Genomic DNA, 19,415 nt, shown 5'->3' with positions numbered 1-19,415 from the left:
CATCCATCAGAACAACATCCTCTACTGGCAGGAGGCTTCCTGCTACCAGGAGTGTGTCCACAACATCATCGTTCTACCTTCTAATATCTGGATCATCATAGAAAGTTCCAGGATAAACCACTTAACGAATACGTAAAAAAGAAAACACAACTGAGGTGGTGGAGCCTGCCTATAATAACTTTGAAGGCTGAGGCAGGAGGATTGCCACAAGTTCAAGGCCAGCAAGACTGGGACACACAGCAAGACTGTCTCTGACGACCACCAACCACCAACCAAAAGAAGGCAAATGAAACATTTTGATTATCTTCGTTTTTAATCTTAAATTTTCTGCCATGACATCGGAATGCATGATAGAAATGGCTCATCTTCACATGAAACACTTGGGTTCATTTTCATTCACAAGTTTTTAAAAAAAAAAACAAAAACATTTACAATTTCATATTCCCACATCCTTCCAGCCACTATCACAGATCTGACATGAAACAGTAGTCGCCAGCATGAGGGGCTGGCACGCTTTTCTGCACATGAGTAGTGTCTTTGGAAACTACCACCCAAGAGTATCATGATTATAAATCTCATTGTACATGGCAACCCCAAAGGTGACAGATGTCCCCAAATAAAGTCCCTGTTTGTGGAGGGCCGCATCCTCCAGGCACTGAAAGAAATGTACTTTCCTTTCCTTGTGTCCTTTTTGCAAGGACCTGATTTCTTCGCCACTGCTGACTGCTGGACAGAGATGCCTGAAGCTGTGCTCCCTCAGAACTGGGTACAGACCGAACTGAAAGTCAGGTGGCTTAGAACCTCTTCTTTGGAAGAGAGTTACTTTGAGGTGTTTTTTCCCTTAATTAAAAAACTGTTGTAAGCCGGGCGGTGGTGGCGCACGCCTTTAATCCCAGCACTCGGGAGGCAGAGCCAGGCGAATCTCTGTGAGTTCAAGGCCAGCCTGGGCTACCAAGTGAGTTCCAGGAAAAGGCACAAAGCTACACAGAGAAACCTTGTCTCGAAAAACCAAAAAAAAAAAAAAAAAAAAAAAAAAAAAAAAAAAAAAACTGTTGTAAACAAAGGAAAGAGCACACGGACATACACCTAGACAGAGACTTCCACTGTGAACATTTGATGCGTGCACCTTATCTAGAGATACACAGGTCTCCACTTGTCCCCACACACCCTTCCATACAGCGTGTGAATATGAGTGTCCTAGTGTCCTTGGAGTTCCCTGGAGCGCTCCTGTTTCCGAACGATGGCTACCTGATATGTGTTACTCCTGAGAAGACAGAAGGGAATGACAGTTCCGATGCACTTTGGAATGGCACAATCACGTAAACGGCTGCAAAGTTAAGACTTCTGAACTTAGCAAGTTTCTAAACACAATCCAACAAAAAGTATGAAAACAATGTAGCAAGTTAAAAAAAAATAGTATTTTTGTAATCGAAGTATAAACAAACAGGAAATGCACACTTGTCAGTCATTGAGTAGGAAACATACTTAAGAAAAATAGTTATCTGACAAAACTTGAAAAAAGCCCCTTCCCCACGTCTACCAACACGTGCACTGCCCAGACCAAAGCTAACCACACGAGGGCTGCAAGGCTCACGGGAGGAGGACATGCCCACAGACGGCACATCTGCAGAGGGTGCAACCTGGTAAGCAGTACTGTGACGACCACACTTCCGTAAAAAAGACTTCCCTCGGTGTGGTAAGTTTGTGTAAAAAGGACAACTGAATTCAAGCACCAATTCAACCATTTAGACGACTGTGTTGATACTTCTACTGAGGGAACAGAGTGCCGAAGGCTAGCGAAGGTCATCAGTACAGGTCATCTTTTAAAGGCATGTGGTTTTTTCCCGTTCCCTTGAATGCCAAACGTGAGAGAATGTTTAGGCCAGTAAAGGATTCCTTGGAGAACCCACCACCTCTCAGAATCATGGTTTAATATACATGAAAAGCTCTTCAACAAACCAATGCTTGCTTCTAGGATAAAGTATCTGTCCACAGAAACTGAGGGCTGCTCCTCGTTATAACTTAGAGGAGGCATCACCTAGAGTAGCCTCATGAGCACATCCGGACATCTACTGGTAGTGTAAGAAAATGCAGTACGACATGATAAAGGCAACACCACCACCACACTTGGCAACACTCAGGTTTTCCTGAACTAAAAAGGTCCTGTTAGACACTGGAGTGGGATGGTATCACAAGAAGATCACTTTTCTGCTTCCTTTTTCTGCATCAAGAAAAAAGGGCAGTTTGAGTCAGTGGCCAGGCAGTGGTGTTTGTGATGCCTCTGTCTGTGCTGAGGAAATCGCCTTCAGAGAAGGGGATTATTTCCATGGTATAACTGCGGTTCTGTTTCCAGTATTCACACCACGCATGGTGAGTTCTTAGACACACTCACCTGTTGACCTCCTCCTTGTAGTTGAGTTTGGTTAAGTTTTCAACATATACCAAACAACCTTTGGTTTGCTGTGTCTCACAGATGGCAGGCAGTTCAGACTACCGAAGAACACTGGATCACATGGGAAACAAACCTCCATCCACAGTGAGTCCCCATCACTGCTGGTTGTCACCTGACTCCATCGCCCACAGGCAGCTGAAGTAGGACGGGAGCCTGGGTTTTAGCAGAGGGGTGGTGTGCCTTGCTGGTCCTCAGGCAGGTCGGTTGCTCCCTGCTTCTCGCCCAACTCACTGGCAGGCTCTTCATCCATCACAGCACCAAGGTCTTCGCTGCCCCCCTCACTCTGCTCCTCGCCGGGCTCCCCAGTCTGCTCCAGGCTGTTCTCCACAAGCGTGGGCGAGCTGCTGATTCTGCTTTCTTCCTCGACGGTCTCAGTCAACGGTTGGGAAGGAAGGTGACACTGCCTGGCATTGTCAGTGCAGGAGGCAGGGGCTTTGGTTAGACTGCTGTCTGGGATGACCTCATTCTGAGGTAAAGATAACTTTTCCACAAGCTTCCACTGAATGATGCTCATATCTTTCCCACCAGTTGAAATTAGGTGACTGTCATTATGAGTAAAACTGACGTTGGTCACGTGGCTGCTGTGCGCACTGTACTTGTGACTGGGAGCCTAGAAAATAAATCAGACAGGAAAATGAAACTCATTCTTTACATGCCTGCTTAGAGCAATGGAGAGGACTAGGGAGACAAGTTAATTTAATGAAAACAGGTTAATTTAATTTACATCAAAGTCACAAGCCCTCAGACATAAGGAATAAAACCAGGTTTTATTTTCCCGTTTCTTTATATAAAGGGGGAATGAGAGCCTGGGATGGCAGCACACATCTGTAATGGCAGTACCTGGGAGTCAAAGGCAGACGGAATGCTGAGACTCAAGGCCAACAGACCCTGTCTCAGAAAGAAAACAGGAACAGGGCACCATCAACTGTCCACCCCAGAGAGTGAGCAGGGCTGTAGCACACCACCAAGAGAGCTGCTAACCTTTGCCTTGGAGCAGGGATACTGAAACAGATGAACTTTACAGAAATCATCGGCCACAGCTATCACCCTTCGATTGTGGGACCGCACCAGTGCGTTGATGTCCGTCCCATCGGATCCTTCTGGCCAGACACCTGCAGAGAAAGAGGTGTGGGAAATCAGTCTGATGTTAAATAACTGATGTTACACGTCCACCCAAGACCTCAGGCCAGGAAGCAACGGGTAGTGCTAAGAAACTAGCCCTTAGCTGTTACTTGCAGAGAAGAGCAAAGCAGAGTCACTGTCAGCAAAGGGGACTGCATGCCCCCTCAGGGAGAGGCCTTAAAAACAGTGCTCTTAGGGAAGTGCCAGGTCATACATTGGTCTAGTGTGTACCCCACAGAATTTTCCTGTTTTCAAAAAGAAGACATACCAAATGTGCGTAGCAAGTTATTCTGAGGCATGGTGATCATGGTCAAAGTAATTAGACAAACTCCTTAGATCAGACTGAATATGGAACCTCCCATGGCTGAATCCTGCACTGGAAAACTTCTTTTTTAATGTGTATGAGTGTTGGCTTGCACATGTATATGCACACCACATGTGTGCCTAGTGACCACAGAAGTCAGAAGCGGGCACCTGATCCCCTGAAACAGGACTACCATTGTGAGCTACGGGGGTGCTTGGGAATCAAACCTGATCCACCTTTCCACCTGAGAACAAATACACTTTGGGGGAGATAATAGCTTTGTTAAAAATATTGTGTGTCAGCCGGGTGGTGGTGGCGCACACCTTTAATCCCAGCACTCGGGAGGCAGAGGCAGGTGGATCTCCGTGAGTTCGAGGCCAGCCTGGGCTACAGAGTGAGCTCCAGGAAAGGCGCAAAGCTTACACAGAGAAACCTTGTCTCGAAAAACCAAAAAAAAAAAAAAAAATATTGTGTGTCACATACATGTGGGTGCATAGGGACATGCGAGGCCAGAGGAGAATGCTGGGAGTCTTACTTTATTGCTCTCTGCCTCCAGGGCCAGTCTTTGTGTTGGGGGATGGCGCAGCTGTTAAGACTTCGCAGAAGAGCCAGGTTCGGGCCCTATTCCTGCATGGTGGCGCACAGTGGCTCTTCCACCCTTCCCGCCATTCAACCAGATTCAATCAATGTCTTCTGGCCCCAACAGCAAGCACATGGCACACTTACACACATGCAAGCAAAACACTCTCTATACATAAAATAAATCTTTAAAAAAAAATCGTCTTTCATTGCTGTTCACAAACAGCTCATTGTTTTGGCTAGAACAGCTTGCCAGCAAGCTCCCAGGATCTGCCTGTGCTGGCCCCACAAAGTTGGGGTTACAGGCATGTTTATCCACACCCAGGTTTTCAGGTGGGTGCTGGAAATTCAAACTCGGGTCTACATGCCTGCACCCACAGACCTATCTCCTCAGCTCCGTCTATATGATTTGAGACAGGGTCTCTTACTAAGCCCGAAGCTCAGATTCAGGCAAGCTGGCCGCCAATGACCTCCAGGGACGCAGCTGTTTCTACCTCTGCAGTGATGGGGCTGCAGGTTTATGCTGGCTGCAACTCTGAACTTGGGTCCTCACATCTGCCTTGGAAGCACTTTGCCAAAGAAGCCATCTCCTTAGCCCTAGAATCCCCAAATGCTGCGACCCTTTAATAGTCGCTCATGTCGTGCTGACCCCGAACCACTGCTACCTCATAACTAATTTTGCTACTGTTTTAAATTGTAAATATCTGATATGCGACCCCTGTGAAAGGGTCATTCGATCCACTAGGATAGCGGTAGTGATGGGGAGTGACTAATGGTAAAGAGTGTCTTTGGGGGTGAGGAAAATGGTGCAAGATCAGAGCATGATAAACTTCATGATGGTGGGTATAGGAGGACCACTGATTTGTACACTTTAGGTAAACTGTACAATATGTAAATGAGATCTCAATAAAGTTGCTATTTAAAAAAACGTCTTTAGTAATATGAAAGCTTCAAATCCACTTAGGAAACACCGGAAAGAAATTTACTCTGTGTCAATTCCTTTGAGACCAAAGCTGTGGGGTTCTGCAGAAAAATCTCATTAGTTCAATCAGTACATTTAACTTTTCTGAATCTGAAATTAAGGGTCTTACTATGTAGTCTTGGCAGGCCTCGAACTCTGAGAGGTACACCCACCTTTCTACCTTCCAAATGCTAAGGGTTAAAGGTGTGTGCCACCATGCCTGGTTAACATTTTCCATTTATCGATTTACCTGGTAAACACGGTGTATAAAAAGCTCACAAGCATACTTTCCACATTAGGTGTGACGTTCTTACCAAAGACTTGGAAGCCCAGCACACAGGTGTACGTCGTCCAGTCAATGTCCTTACAGTCTGACCGGTTCCTGATCAGTTTACAGCCATTCTCAATGTCCCCTTTAGAGATGTAGAAACAGGGAGTGTAATCATAGTGCTGTGTACAAACGTATTTCAAAGTGCATCTGGATTCAAACTAGTCACATTTACTTGTATTTATAATCCATATACTGAAAAACATTTGAAAGGGAAAAGAGTATGTAACAGAACCCTACAGAATTACAAAGTGTTTCCCATGGATGCTTTACTCTTTTCTCTGGAAGCATAAAGGCTCACCCTAACACTCTCCTTGCCTCCAGGAAAAGCTGTTAAATGAAACCATTCAGAGCTGCATCAGTTCCACAGAACAATCTCTGATAGCAACATCTACCATCAGTTCTGCACCATTAAATGAATGCATTGCTTTCTTGAAGAACGGAGCTGCCCATGAGCCCCCTGACTCATGTTAAGTCAGAGGCCAGCACACACTCTTCACCCTTCGCCTTTGTAGCAGCACTGCCTGACAAACGTATCTGAGCCCACAGATGACGCTCATACTTACAGTACAGTATCTCGTAGTCGCCCGAGTTAGACATTATATGCTTATTGTCTGGGGACCAGTCAAGGTGTGTAATGTAGCTAGAATGTCCCTAAGGAAAGATCAATAAAGAGAGCATTTAGAGTTCAGAATGACAGTGCTGTCTCAGCACCCATGTACCCGGACTCCTCAGGGATGGGGCCGCATCAGAGCCTATGGAACCAGAGGTTCTTCAGCTCTTTTACCCTGTCCCGTTAGCAGGCGAGTGTGCGGGCAGACACTGGTGTGTGAAGAGACCAGTGACACAGAGTTTGGGCAGGGCGGTGGCATTCTCGGGCTGTACACAACAGAACACTATAAAGTGCTCTGAACCTGGGTGACACCTGCTGGCTCTATCTACACACCCGAACAAGTAGGTACACCTCTGCTAGAGAATTCCATCTCAGACAGCACCGTGCACTCTCCGGCCTGCCTCTAACCCACTCACCATATGGCCCTATTGGAGTGACACCAGTTTTGAGAAGGAAGTTTCTGTTACAGATTATGCACATTAAAGTTTTCCTGGGCTGTGTATGGTCCCTATAAATAGTCAGAATGGAACTCTCCTAGGCAAATTCCTATCTTCAAAGAATGTTCTGGGTAGGGGAAAGTGATCCAACATTGCATTCCTGTAGAACAGCTGGACCCAAGTTAATCATCTGATTCTTCAAAACTTTCCTTAAATAGGAAAAATGATCTTTTGCTTAGCTTTTAACAACACTGGAAATTAAAACAACAAAACTACCAAATGCTTAACTGTTAGTTTGACATGTAAGCATTTGATGATTCCCAATAAACCACTTCAGGTATGTCCTGCGGACCTTACGATTTCTCAAAGCTGACAGACACACACTCACTTGTTTCATATATCCTACTTATGAAATTTTGTACTTTTGGAATTAAAAGCTGCCTGCTTACACTGTTTGAAGTTAACAAACTCAATGTGTCTCAGCTACAGTTTCTAATGACTCACAGGCTTCTTGATTATTCCAGTCTCCTGAAGCCCAATTAAATGTGTCCCTAACTCTCTCTGGACCCACAACCTTCCTCCCCCCTAGCACTGCAGGTCCATAGATGTTTACTGTATGTTTAAGTGAACTGAACTGGGGGAGTTTGGGGATTATGAAGTTTTCTGAATACGAGAGACTGGGTACGTTGGAAAACAGGTCGTGAATCACCTGTAGTTGAGAACATTAGCAACAAGAGAACAATGTTTCAAGCCAGACAGGCATGCAGGGTTACTAGATACTTCCGAGTGTGCATGAGGGTATCCCAACACGTTGACAGATGAGTCTCATGTCTGGCTCGGCTGTCCAGAGGTTAAGCAAATTAATCATGGCAATGCACACTCCTCTAAGTGTTTATCTTAACACAGATGTTCTCTGCATATTACCCGAATCTCTTAGAAGAGCATGAAAAGCATTATTATGTCTATGTAAGACTTAACTCATACAACAGTGGACACAGAATGTGTTCAGAAGGCCAGTCAATGCAAACTGTTCTGAAAGACCTATTTGGGGGGAAGTTTTTGACTCATGTTGGAAAACAGAATGACTATTTCCCCGATACCAATGTCAACAAGATGAGCACAGAGATGAAATGCAATGGTTGGCATAGGAAGGTCTGTGAGGTCATACCCACCCAGAAGCTATGATAGTGTCCTTCCCCTCCCTAGTTACAGACTCGGGGACAGGATGGGCTGAACGCCCCTGTTCTGAAAGCCTGAAACCTGAGTGCTGACGAGATTCCAAAGGCCTTGGATTTTGGAGCATTTTAGATTCAATGCTCATCTGGGTGATATCTATGCAGATATCCTCAAATCCAAAACCCTTCTGAGCCCACGTCCCTCATGTAAGATATTCAACCTGTGCACACACAGTGGGGAATGATGTCAGGCTTCACCTCAAGGGACGAGCATAATGGTACAGGATTGTTTTACTACCCCGAGAGGAAATTCTAAAACAGAACTCCAGACCGGCACTTCCATTACTGCCGCTTGATAACCGAAATGCTAATCACAAGGGAAGATGACGAAGACCCCCAGAGAAAAACCCTGACCCTTCTTCAGGCAGGGCACTGCACAGAATGCTGCCTGTGTATCAGCGACTGGCAACTCATCTAGAATTACCCGAGGAGATACTTACATGGGAATAAAACAAAAACATTCCAAAACCCAGGTTCCCCCCCACCCCCAGACAGGGTTTCTCTGTGTAACAGTCCTGGCTGTCCTGGAACTCCCTCTGCAAACCAGGCTGGTCTCAAACTCAGAGATCTGCCTGCCTCTGCCTCCCGAGTGCTGGGATTAAAGTCATGAGCCACCACCGCCTGGCAATACCACTAATTTTTAAAGCTAGTAGAGTACTATATACAACCTGATACAGAAATATCAGAGCATATCATTCTATTGAAAACTGAGTTAGTTTTATGGTTTATTTTCTTTGAGATTTCTAGGCAGTTTCGACCAATCGGGACACAAAACCAACATTCAATGGTCCACAATATAAAGAATTAAATAACACTTAAAAAATTGTCTTTTGAAAGAGAAAAGGAATTTTGATGAATGACTTCCGATGAAAGAACCACTCACATTTTGTTTCTGGGATGACAAGCATTGTGTGGTCAGGGTTAAGAGTGTGAGAGAAAGAGGAAACCAGAGACTGAACTGTTCTATCCCGGCTTCTAAGGTCTGACCTGACATAACAGGAACCCAGTTCTCCTCACAGGGAGAGCAGCTCACTCAAGCACTTCGGGGTGCGGTGCAGGGTGGGGTGTGTGAAGGTTAGAGTGGTCAGAACAGGGCCTGTGAGAAATGAGCCAGTGCTGTAGATTCTCACTGTTAAACAGCTGACCCATCTTCAATCCTTTTATATGCTAGAATTCTCCAGTTTAGATGCCAGTACTCTAGTCCTTCTGAGATCAGACTTAACATCTCAAAGAGCACTTAGAAGAGGGACTAAACAGCATCAGAGGTGAGAATTCATGTAGAAGTATTGGAACACGATGTTAAGCAGGTAAGGAGTACTTCAGGAAGAGTATGAGCGACATTTGGGGTCAATTAAATCAAAAGTCAGGTGGGACAGTTCAGCCTGTAATTCCAGCACTGAAGAAGACAAGCTGGGCTTTAGGGCAAGAGCTTGTCTCCCACCCACTCTAGAAAGAAGCGAAGAATTTCAATGACTGAAGGTCACGGAGGAGCCTGGGAATTAAAGCTCAAGGCTAAAGTCACTACCAACAGGAAGTGGCAGAGAAGGGAGGGCCACAGTGGCTGCCAGGTCAGCAAGGCTAGTGCCTAAGCTGACTGCAAGTAAGGAAGTGCTGTTTCTTTCTAGATCCAGGTCAAGATGGGGGCAGAGGGTGGCAAGGAAGCAACTGTAGATAGGGCTTCCCCACGTCTGCGGTCGAGGGACCAGAGCTATAGCTGTGTCTTGAATACACACGGTATGAACTGCGCACCTTGTGGTTACACGCCATCTCCTCTCTTGGCATCTGTATTGTGTGGGGAGGTTTACTCACAGAGAACAGGCCTGGCTGGCCCATGGAAACTGCCATCAGTGTCCTTAGCAGTTACCAGGCCTGTGGTAAACTAGCATTTGATGGACCAGCTTTGGAAGAATGTGGGTGATTTCAGTGCACGTCTGAAAATGGATCAATCACTGGGGACACTTGAACCAGCCTGCTGCCTTCTATTAGGGAGCCCTGCTTTGCATTCTCATGTAGCCCCATCTTCTGAAATAACATTTTCATACATAGGGACACCACGAAGAAGAGCAGCTTGCAACTACTCAGAACTGGTTATAATCTACTACAAGGGCATTTCCTAAAGCTCTAGCCTCAGTCTCTTTCTCCAGCTACACTAGTCACTTAATTTTGACCAATACCAGTTAGGTCTCGGGCAGTCCAACAAGCAGCTCATATTCCCAGAAATGAGCTCAAGATGGACTACAGAAGGATTTCTGGCAGATAGATAAAACACTAGAATCCATTCTGACAAAAGGAGTCATTTCCCTTATCATGCCTGGCCCCAGGATCCCCCAGTCCCTACTCCCAAGCACCTGTTACACAGGCGAGCACCTGGCCCTTCTTACCTCAGATCCCTGCTCTCTATACCCACTGGTTATTCTCTCACTATCCCCTCTCTTGGAATCCCCACCATTCTCCCGTTCTGCTGACTTTCTTGCTTTCCCTAGTCCTGCCACAGCCAGTCTGCTCACGCTCTCTAAAGCACAATACAGACTTTTCCCTTGACCATACTATGGACCAGCCATTTCAGGGGTTTCTTCCCCACACTCCTTTGCATAAGATCAGGCAAATGACTGGAAGTATGGAGCAGCAACTGCATTTGAATTCTGAGCTTTGGTTGTTCATTTTAATAGAGACCGCAGTTCTATGAAAGATGAACTTCTAAAATCTCCAATTTTATGAATGTAAGATTCAGAAAAGTTAATTAACTTGCCTAAAGTCACAAATTAGTAGGTGGCAGAGCCAGCAATGCCCAGTTTGTCCTCTCTAATAGCAGACAACAGATAAAAGCAACTGTGGGAGCCCACAGAGGTTTCCTAGTGAGACCTGAGCTTGCTTTACCAGCAGGGCTGCATAAGGGGATGACTGGACCATGGGTCTGGGTACCAGGTGTTTGGAAGGGGAGACACTTGGGTGTAGCTAGCAAGGGGGAGGTCTTTTGTCTCACCCCTTGGCATTGTTATAAAAAGGCCTTTTGAATAAAGTTCTGGGCCGTTGGGTATTGACCCAGATCCTCCCGAAGCTATCCTGTGTTTCTATCTTACTTCTTCTTGGCTATACTTATCACTCTATCTCAAGTTTCTTATTCCTCTCTCCTTCTCATAGGAACCCTTTAAAAGGTGGGAGCAGGTCCCCCACAAGCAACAGAGACTCTAAGAGAAGTGACAGCAACAAGCCCAGCACAAGGACAAAGACAACTGAGCCAAGTAGACAGAACTTTTGTCACAGCCGCAAACAGCTCATGAGCAGCTCATCATTATACTTCTAAGTACTCATTCAAGAGAAAAGCTGCTGGGCAGTGGTGGCGCACGCCTTTAATCCTAGCACTCGGGAGGCAGAGCCAGGCGGATCTCTGTGAGTTCCAGGCCAGCCTGGGCTACAGAGTTAGTTCCAGGAAAGGCGCAAAGCTACACAGAGAAACCCTGTCTCAAAACAAACCAACCAACCCCTCTAGTTCCAGGGGATCTGACACCTTTACATCAATGAACATAAAGTCAAATAAAATATCTTTTTCAAAATAATTTAGAGTTGGGCCAGGGAGATGGCTCGGTGGGTATGTAGGAGCTTGCCATGCAAGCCAGACAACCTGTGTTCCCGCACTGGATCCATGCAAAGCTGCCCTCTGCCCACCACATGTGCACTACAGCACATGCACTCACACATGCAAGTCCTGTGCATAATAATAAATAAAACAATTTGAGGCCTACTAGGGTAAACTTCAGTAATCTAAAAAAATTCTCTTGGTGAAGTACTTTCTTCTTTCTTTGTACGCTGCGTGCACATGTTCATGTGTGCACGCATGTACATGAAGGCCAGAAGACAACCTCACACGTTGTCCTCACTGGTCTGGAACTTACCCAACAGGCCAGGCTGGCCAGTCACTGAATTCGAGTGATTCTCCAGTTTCTGCCACCCCCACCCCCTGGGATTACAACCCGGCACCACCATACCTAGCTTTTTATTTTTTAAACAAAGGTCTGGGCTCCAACTGAGAGTCTCAAACGTTTAAGGCAAGCACTTTCCCAGTGAGCTGTCTCCTACCCCCCAGTGGAATACTTCATTTTATCTATTTTTATATACTACTCCATACTACAGACATTAAGTTGGTAAATTAATTAAAAGATGTAAGTAATGATCTGTAATTGTTTCCAAAGCAAACAAGAAGCATTTGGTAAGTTCTACAAGTAACTCAGATTGCTTGTAGGCTGGTTTATAAACGGACTGGTTTTAGTGTAAGGCATAAAACACACAGAGCAGCAACAAACAAATCTCTCTTCTCAAACACCGCTTTTGCTCATACAACTTCAACACTCCTATTTTCTGAGAGTCTCATTATGTGGACCTGGCTTGTCTCGAACTTGTGACCAATGCTCCTGCCTCTGCCTCCAGAGTGCTAAGATTACAGGTCTATGGCCACCAAGCTTGGCCAAACTGAAAACTCTTAATTCAAAGTGCTTCAAAATCTAAGACTTTATTATCTCATAGGACAGGTGGGTCAAAACACAAGTGTAGTAAACATCCTGTAAAATTAGCACTGGGCTATATGTATAAGAAACAAATGAACTTAGGGTTTTTACTTCAATCTTGGCCCCAAGATCTCTTATTCCCAAAGTCAGAAAGCTGACATCTGAAACACTTCTGGTCTCAAGCATTTTGAATAAAGGATATTCAATCTGCATATCATAAGTACAATAAATATCAGCCTCATACCATGTGTGTTTATAAGAACTCTTTTATTATGCCACCCAAGTAAACTGTTTTATCAAGTCTATGAAAGGATTTGTGGCACCATACCAACTCATGTCATTTGCTAATTCTGAATAATTTCTAACATACATATTAAGTTACCTCATTGTGTATGAAAATAATATGCACATTTATTGAGTATTTCTATGCCTGGCACCAGCCTCGGGTCTTTATGTACATTCACCTCTTTTCTTTCGTGTGTGGTGTATGTATACATGTGAAGTCACAGGGGGACATGAAGCCTCTGCCTTGTCCCTTGAGACAGGGGATCTCTCGTGTAAGCTGGAACTAGGCTGGCAGCCAGTGAACCCCAATGATCCTCCAGTCTCCACCACACAGCACTGGGTTACAGGCATGCATGTCCATGGCCAGCTTTCATGTGGGTGCAGGTAATTCACACTCAGTCCTCATGCTTGCACGGTAAACACTCACTCACTGAGCCATGTCCTCAGCCCTGCATTAGCTTCCTTTAATTCTGTGAAGTAGAAACTACTATTACCCGTCCTGTATAGGTGAGGAAACGGAGGCAGAGGTTAGAGCAACCTGTTCAAGGTCATATTAGTGTGTAAGCAGTGCATAAAGTTCCGGCGGGAAGTTTGATCCAGTTTGTGTCTGGAAGCACCAAGCTACACTACCTACATGTCCTTCTCCTGTGTGGGACTGAACTGAGGGCCTCAGATGTGCCGCCGAGTGCTCTACCACTGACTACAGCCCCTCCTTCAGCTCTACCTGTTTTTCTTTTTCCTTTGGCTCTTGTCTGAGTGCCCTGGCTGGCCTGTAACTTGCAATGATTCTTGCACCTCTGTCTCTTGAGTGCTGGAACTGGGATCATAGACGTGTGCTACCATGCCTGGCAACTGTACTTCTTGAGGACAAAGGGACACATTTTCTAGATAGTCTTAGTGCCTAGGCCATTTCTCTAGTTTGAGGTGAGGTCCTACAGAACAGTAAATATGTAACTATTTACAGAATTTAATTTTCATATTATAAAGATAACCTATTACCTTCAGAAATGGGTAAACAAATATCAGGAAATATGTTCTGCTAACTTCCTTAAATGCAGACATCTCTAAAGTTATTCCATTTTAGTGGCAGACAGGTGACATAGGACATTGTAGGGTATTGGGGATGGGCAGAAACATGGGACATTGAACTAAAAAGTTTCCCACAGCTAGGTGTGGTGACATATACCTTTAATCCCAGCACTCTGGACACAGAGGCAGGGCAGATCTCTTGTGAGTTCGAGGAGAGCCTGGTCTACATAGTAAGTTCAAGGATAGCCAGGACTATGCAGAAAGATCTTTTATCAAACAAACATAGTTTCCCACAGAAATAGCTTGAACAAACTGCCTTAATACTAATTAAAGATAAATACTGAGCTCAAATGTAAGGGGATAGATACCTTTCCAGAACATACAGTTGTGTTCTACAGTTAGGTAATTACAATTTTCTTTTTAAAAAACTTATTGAATTATGTGTATGCGCACTGCCATAGAGGTCACAACACTGGATCCCCTGGAGCTGGAGTTACAGGTGGTTGAGAGCAGCTCAATGTGGGTGCTGGCAATCAAACTCAGGTTTTCTGTAGAGCAGTATTCCTTCCCACTGAGTCACTCTCCAGGTCTCCCCTTCCTCTTTTTTGTGAGATAGGGTCTCAAGTATCCTAGGTTGGTGTCAAACTTATTATGTAGCTGGGGATGACCCTGAATACTGATCCTCCTGCCTCCATGTGCCAAGAGTGTGCCGCCATAGCTAGTTTATGAGGTACTGGGGATCGAGGTAAGGGACCCATGCATTCTGGTACAGGTGACCTCAATTTTCACAGAAATAGATGAGAGTTTAAAGCAGTTAAAAGAAGAACACAGCCGGGCGGTGGTGGCGCACGCCTTTAATCCCAGCACTCGGGAGGCAGAGCCAGGCGGATCTCTGTGAGTTCAAGGCCAGCCTGGGCTACCAAGTGAGTTCCAGGAAAAGGCGCAAAGCTACACAGAGAAACCCTGTCTCGAAAAACCAAAAAAAAAAAAAGAAGAACACAATGGCTCCATCAAGGTGAACATTTAATTCTCCTTTTAACAGAACACAATTCTCAATTACTTTGTAACTTAGGTTATTCTATTTTGCTACTTACAGTGCATTTTCCATATCTGCTGTATTTTCTTGCATTTTCTGAGACTGTGTAGAGGTAAATGAAGTTGTCATGAGATCCTACAGCCAGGAGAGTACCATCTAGAATTAAACATGAAAAAGTGCTGACTGCAAAAATATCTTTATATATATCGCTACTTTATTGGTTCTATTAAAAAAAAAAAAGTTAAATCTCATCAATTTAAATGTTATTTGGCATTTTATTAACAAATGCAATCACTTAGCATCCCCTAAAATCAAACGGTAATCTAGTCCAACATAGAATCCCTTCCTTGGAGATACTCTCTGGTCTGGTCCTTGTAGTCAGCGAAAGGCTGGGTTCAGAGCAATGTCCCTGCATTTATTGGTGGAAGCACACAGTGTTAATGCAGCACGCTGAGCATGTGCAGCTGCAGTGTTGGGTAAGCACATCTGATCTCACCAATTACAGGGTGGGTTGTCTTAGAAAGGAATATGCTACATTCTCCAGTTCTGTGTTATCTTTGGTTGTATCCACCACTATGCTAAGCAAATAACAGCTAGTCAAACTCCACTGATCTTTTGATTTTAAATGCTACATTTTGTAGAGCTTGTTATTATGGCATTAAAAACAAACTAATAAAAATAAAACAGGAAACTCTGCTGTTTCAAAATGACTCTTTTGGGGAAGGCAAGATGGGTCAGAAGGGAAAAGTATACACTGCCATGCTTGATGACCTGTGTTCCATCCTAGGAACCATGTGGTGAAGGATAGACCCACCTTACAAAAGTTGTCCTCTGACACATGTGCACACATAAACACATGTAAAAAAACCCAAACACTTAAAACAACAGAAATCACACTGATTCTTTCCAGGTTTTTGCATCTTGCTGCACATACATTTTTCTCCATAGTCTATGCTTCCTTTGAAATAATGAAGAAGCAATCAAACATTGTTTTCTTTACTCTTAGTTCAACAGCTAAGAGAATACACTTTTTGGGCCAAGGATATAGCTCCTTGATGAAGTGTTTGCCTATCCATGCATGGAGGCCTGGTTTTAACCCTTGCACTACAGAGACAAAACCAGCCAACCCTCAATATTCAAATATAAGAAATCCCATGTGTGCATATCTACAATCCCAGTTCTTTCAAGAGGAAGGAGAATTTTGAGTTTCAGGCCAGCTTGGGAAAGACTATGCCCCAAAAAAGTCAGACTAACTCTAGAAGAGAATATGAATCAAACCACATAAATAACAACAACAAAAGAAACTAGAATATTGGGAAACCATTTTGAATAAAGTACAAAGAATTATTCAAAACCGAATGAGTTATATAAAATTAATGAGTTACTAAGTATTTTATCTAGCAACAACCAATTATGATTATGTAACTCAGAACATTGCTAACTAGAGTATTTGGATATTAGTGTGTATTCTGGCTATTTCTTCTACAATTTTTTGGCAATTCCAAGGACTGAGCCCTTAGCTCCATTCTCCACTGCTTATATCCTTTTATATACAAAGAAAAGGTTGCTAATTAGATGTAACATTCAGCTATTGAGGGATATTTGTATACTGTGGGAAGATGTATTGCTGTGACTGGTTTAATAGAAAGTTGGATGGCCAATAGCTAGACAGGAGAGAATAGGTGGGACTTCCAGGGAGAGAGAGGAACTGGAGACACAGAGGGAGTTAGACATACAGAATGGAAGGAAGGGAAAAAGCCATGTGGCAGAATGTAGATTACTAGAAACAGGCTAATTTAAGTTATAAGAACTAGTTGGGAACAAGCCTAAGCTAAAGGCCAAGCTTTTATAATCAATAAGTCTCAGTGTCACTATCTGGGGGCTGGCGGTCCCAACGAGAAAGTACTACATTCATCTTAATATATAAAGACCCTAGTGTAATGGTATGATTTGGTTGTCTGTTTATAACTCCTACTACAGCTGTCATAGTTCATTCTAAATGCATCCTTGCTTGATGGTTACTCTGCTGCTTCATTTCTCAGGTTTCTTAGTTTCCAGTAGTGGAGTTTAGCCTGATGTTCAGGGGACACGTTACAACTCTTGAAAACAGAGAGGAGTGAACCTCATGAACAAGTAAACGTGATTTCAGTGAGTGCATATCAAGAAAGGGGAGGTCTGCCCACCTACTGAGTAGCGCATCACGGAGAGCTGCTCATTCCCATCAGTGTGGATGGACACGAGATCTCTTGTTTCTGCATCCAAAACAAACCACCTGTTTAGGAAGGAAAGAAGGAAAAAATAAAAACTACCTTCAGATATTAACATTTACAGGAAAAAGTAGCTGACTTTTTCTACATTTTTATTTTATTTTATTTTATTTATTTTTGTTTTATGTGCACTGGTGTTTGGCCTGCATGTGTGTCTGTGAGAGGCTGTTGGATCCCTAGAACTGGAGTTACAGACAGTTGTGAGCTGCCATGTGGGTGCTGGGAATTGAACCCGGGTCCTCTGGAAGAGCAGTCAGTGCTCTTAATCTCTGAGCCATCTCTCCAGCACCCTTTTTCTACATTTTAATTTTAAAAACTTCAGTGTTAATCTTTTAATTTTGACTGTCCTCTATGTTCTAATTAAGGTTGTATTTTAAAAAATGCTGCTAGATAGACATGGGTCTAGTTGTGTTCTCGTTTCTACTCAGGTACCTCTGTTAGGCACTGTTTAGACCGAAGAATGAAGTGACAGGGTTGGGGTTTCTCAAGATTACACTAGAGCCGAGAAACAGCAGATGGGGCAATGGGCAAAGAAAAATGACTAAATGGTAACCCCAGGGAGGCTCGGTAAACAACACTGAACTCACAGGAGGAAGTGAATGAGAGCAGGCACAGAAGAGCCAGTCAAGGGGGTGCAGGGTGAGTGAACACTGAGGGAGGTGAGGAGGAACAGCAGCCGCACAGCTAGGGAGGCAGGCAGGAATGGGGACACACTCATGAATGAACCGTAGTAACTCTGTGAGGGAGGGGCTGAAACGTCTAGGTAGCTAATTTAACTCATAAACTCTGTCATTTCATAGCCTCTACACACACGAGTTTAAAGGCCAATCAGGAGGAAGCTGGCACACTGAAGCCATATGGTCCATGTTTACTGAACATACGTTGGTGCAGCTGACAGCGCCCACAGACTGTAGGTGTGTTTTGAACTGTTATTCATCAATCTTCAGGCTACCACTGTAAGCATTGAGAACTGCCTTTTCAAAAAGAGAACAAGATGATATCACAACTAAGACTAACCGGATCTTGAGATACAGAGTTACTGTGAACATCAGGCTTCAAGTTTTAATGCTATTATCAAAACTTTATTATATTCTTATGTACTTAAAATTATGAATTTTAAAGTTCGCAAACCCCTAAAACTGTTTCCAAATCACTTTCATTTTTCTAGGAAAACTACATACAATTTTTCTGTTTGGAAGCAACCTTAGCAAGCAACAAAGCCCAGATCATGTTCCATGTATAGAAACATACACTGTTGTAGACAGCAGCTCCTTAAAAACAAAAGACACACTCTTGTGTATTTTTTCTATTTCTTTAAATACATAGCAGATTGATTCTTCTGCTTTTGGAATGGAATTTTATTTTGCATTTTAATTGTTCCTGTGTGTGGAAGCCCTGAGCTGACTCTCCAATGAGAAGGGTCCCTCACTGTACGCAGGAACTTGAAGACTGAGCCCGTCTAGCTGCCCAGCTTCTGTCTCCACATCCCGAGTGCTGGGATTAGAGGATGGATGCCATGTCTGCTTAACTCTTATGTGGATTCTGGGGATCCACACTCCAGCCATTACACTACACATCAAAAGCATTATCTACGGAGTCCTCTCCCCAGCCTGGCAAACCCTTTTTAATAGTGAGTTAATTAACGCGCTTGTTAAAGTATAGAACTTCTCTACAGATGTGCAGTGACACTGGGGGTGCTCTCACCTTCTCACTGTGTGGACTGCATTCTACATTCAGAAGATGCTGCCATGGCCAGGATCTTTGTTCTTACTGGGGATGCTCTCACCCTTTTCACTGTGTGGACTGCATCCTACATTCAGAAGATGCTGCCATGGCCAGGATCTTTGTTCTTACTCAAAGTCCTAGCAAAGAAAATTTTCTACAAACAAAATTTGAGTTTTCACATTGTATTTAATCATTTCTTATTATAGGGTGTATATATTAGCACGAAGCTTCTATTTGACAGTAATGTGCCATCGTTATGAGGCTCACTTTTCTTAATGGAATGGCCATTAGGGATGGTAAATCATCTGTCATAGATTAAGTTGACGTGCGAACCAAATACTAAAAGGCAGCACCACCCTTTATCATGATGACTTTTTGGGGTGGGGGTCGAGTCTCATGCAGACCAGGATGGATGTGAACTTATTCTATAGCTAAGCCTGACCATGAAATCCTGATCCTCCTACCTCCCCACAACTGCTGGGATCACAACCATGTGCCACCACACTTGGATATATGACTTATACACAGACAATTTAGAGC

General features: G+C 44.0%; 1 protein-coding gene across 6 annotated transcripts in view; it reads right to left on the bottom strand.

The window, feature by feature from the left end:
* Positions 1-294: 294 nt before the first annotated feature.
* Eml4 (EMAP like 4) overlaps positions 295-19,415 on the bottom strand; it is a 129,556-nt gene continuing 110,435 nt past the window's right edge. For all 6 annotated transcript variants that reach the window (XM_052746410.1, XM_052746411.1, XM_052746412.1 and 3 more), the window contains 6 exons: positions 17,067-17,155; positions 14,942-15,039; positions 6,313-6,400; positions 5,733-5,831; positions 3,434-3,564; positions 295-3,062 (listed from right to left, as the gene is read on the bottom strand). In XM_052746410.1, coding sequence (XP_052602370.1) covers positions 2,613-3,062; positions 3,434-3,564; positions 5,733-5,831; positions 6,313-6,400; positions 14,942-15,039; positions 17,067-17,155 — 955 coding nt within the window. In that variant the 3' untranslated portion in view covers positions 295-2,612. The remainder of the gene's footprint in view (positions 3,063-3,433; positions 3,565-5,732; positions 5,832-6,312; positions 6,401-14,941; positions 15,040-17,066; positions 17,156-19,415) is intronic.

This window comes from Peromyscus californicus, unplaced genomic scaffold (genome assembly GCF_007827085.1).
Source record: "Peromyscus californicus insignis strain IS unplaced genomic scaffold, ASM782708v3 Scaffold_1__1_contigs__length_55948999, whole genome shotgun sequence".
NCBI classification, from domain to species: domain Eukaryota; kingdom Metazoa; phylum Chordata; class Mammalia; order Rodentia; family Cricetidae; genus Peromyscus; species Peromyscus californicus.
Note: the sequence above shows the minus strand (reverse complement) of the source record. Positions and strands in the feature narration are given on the sequence as shown.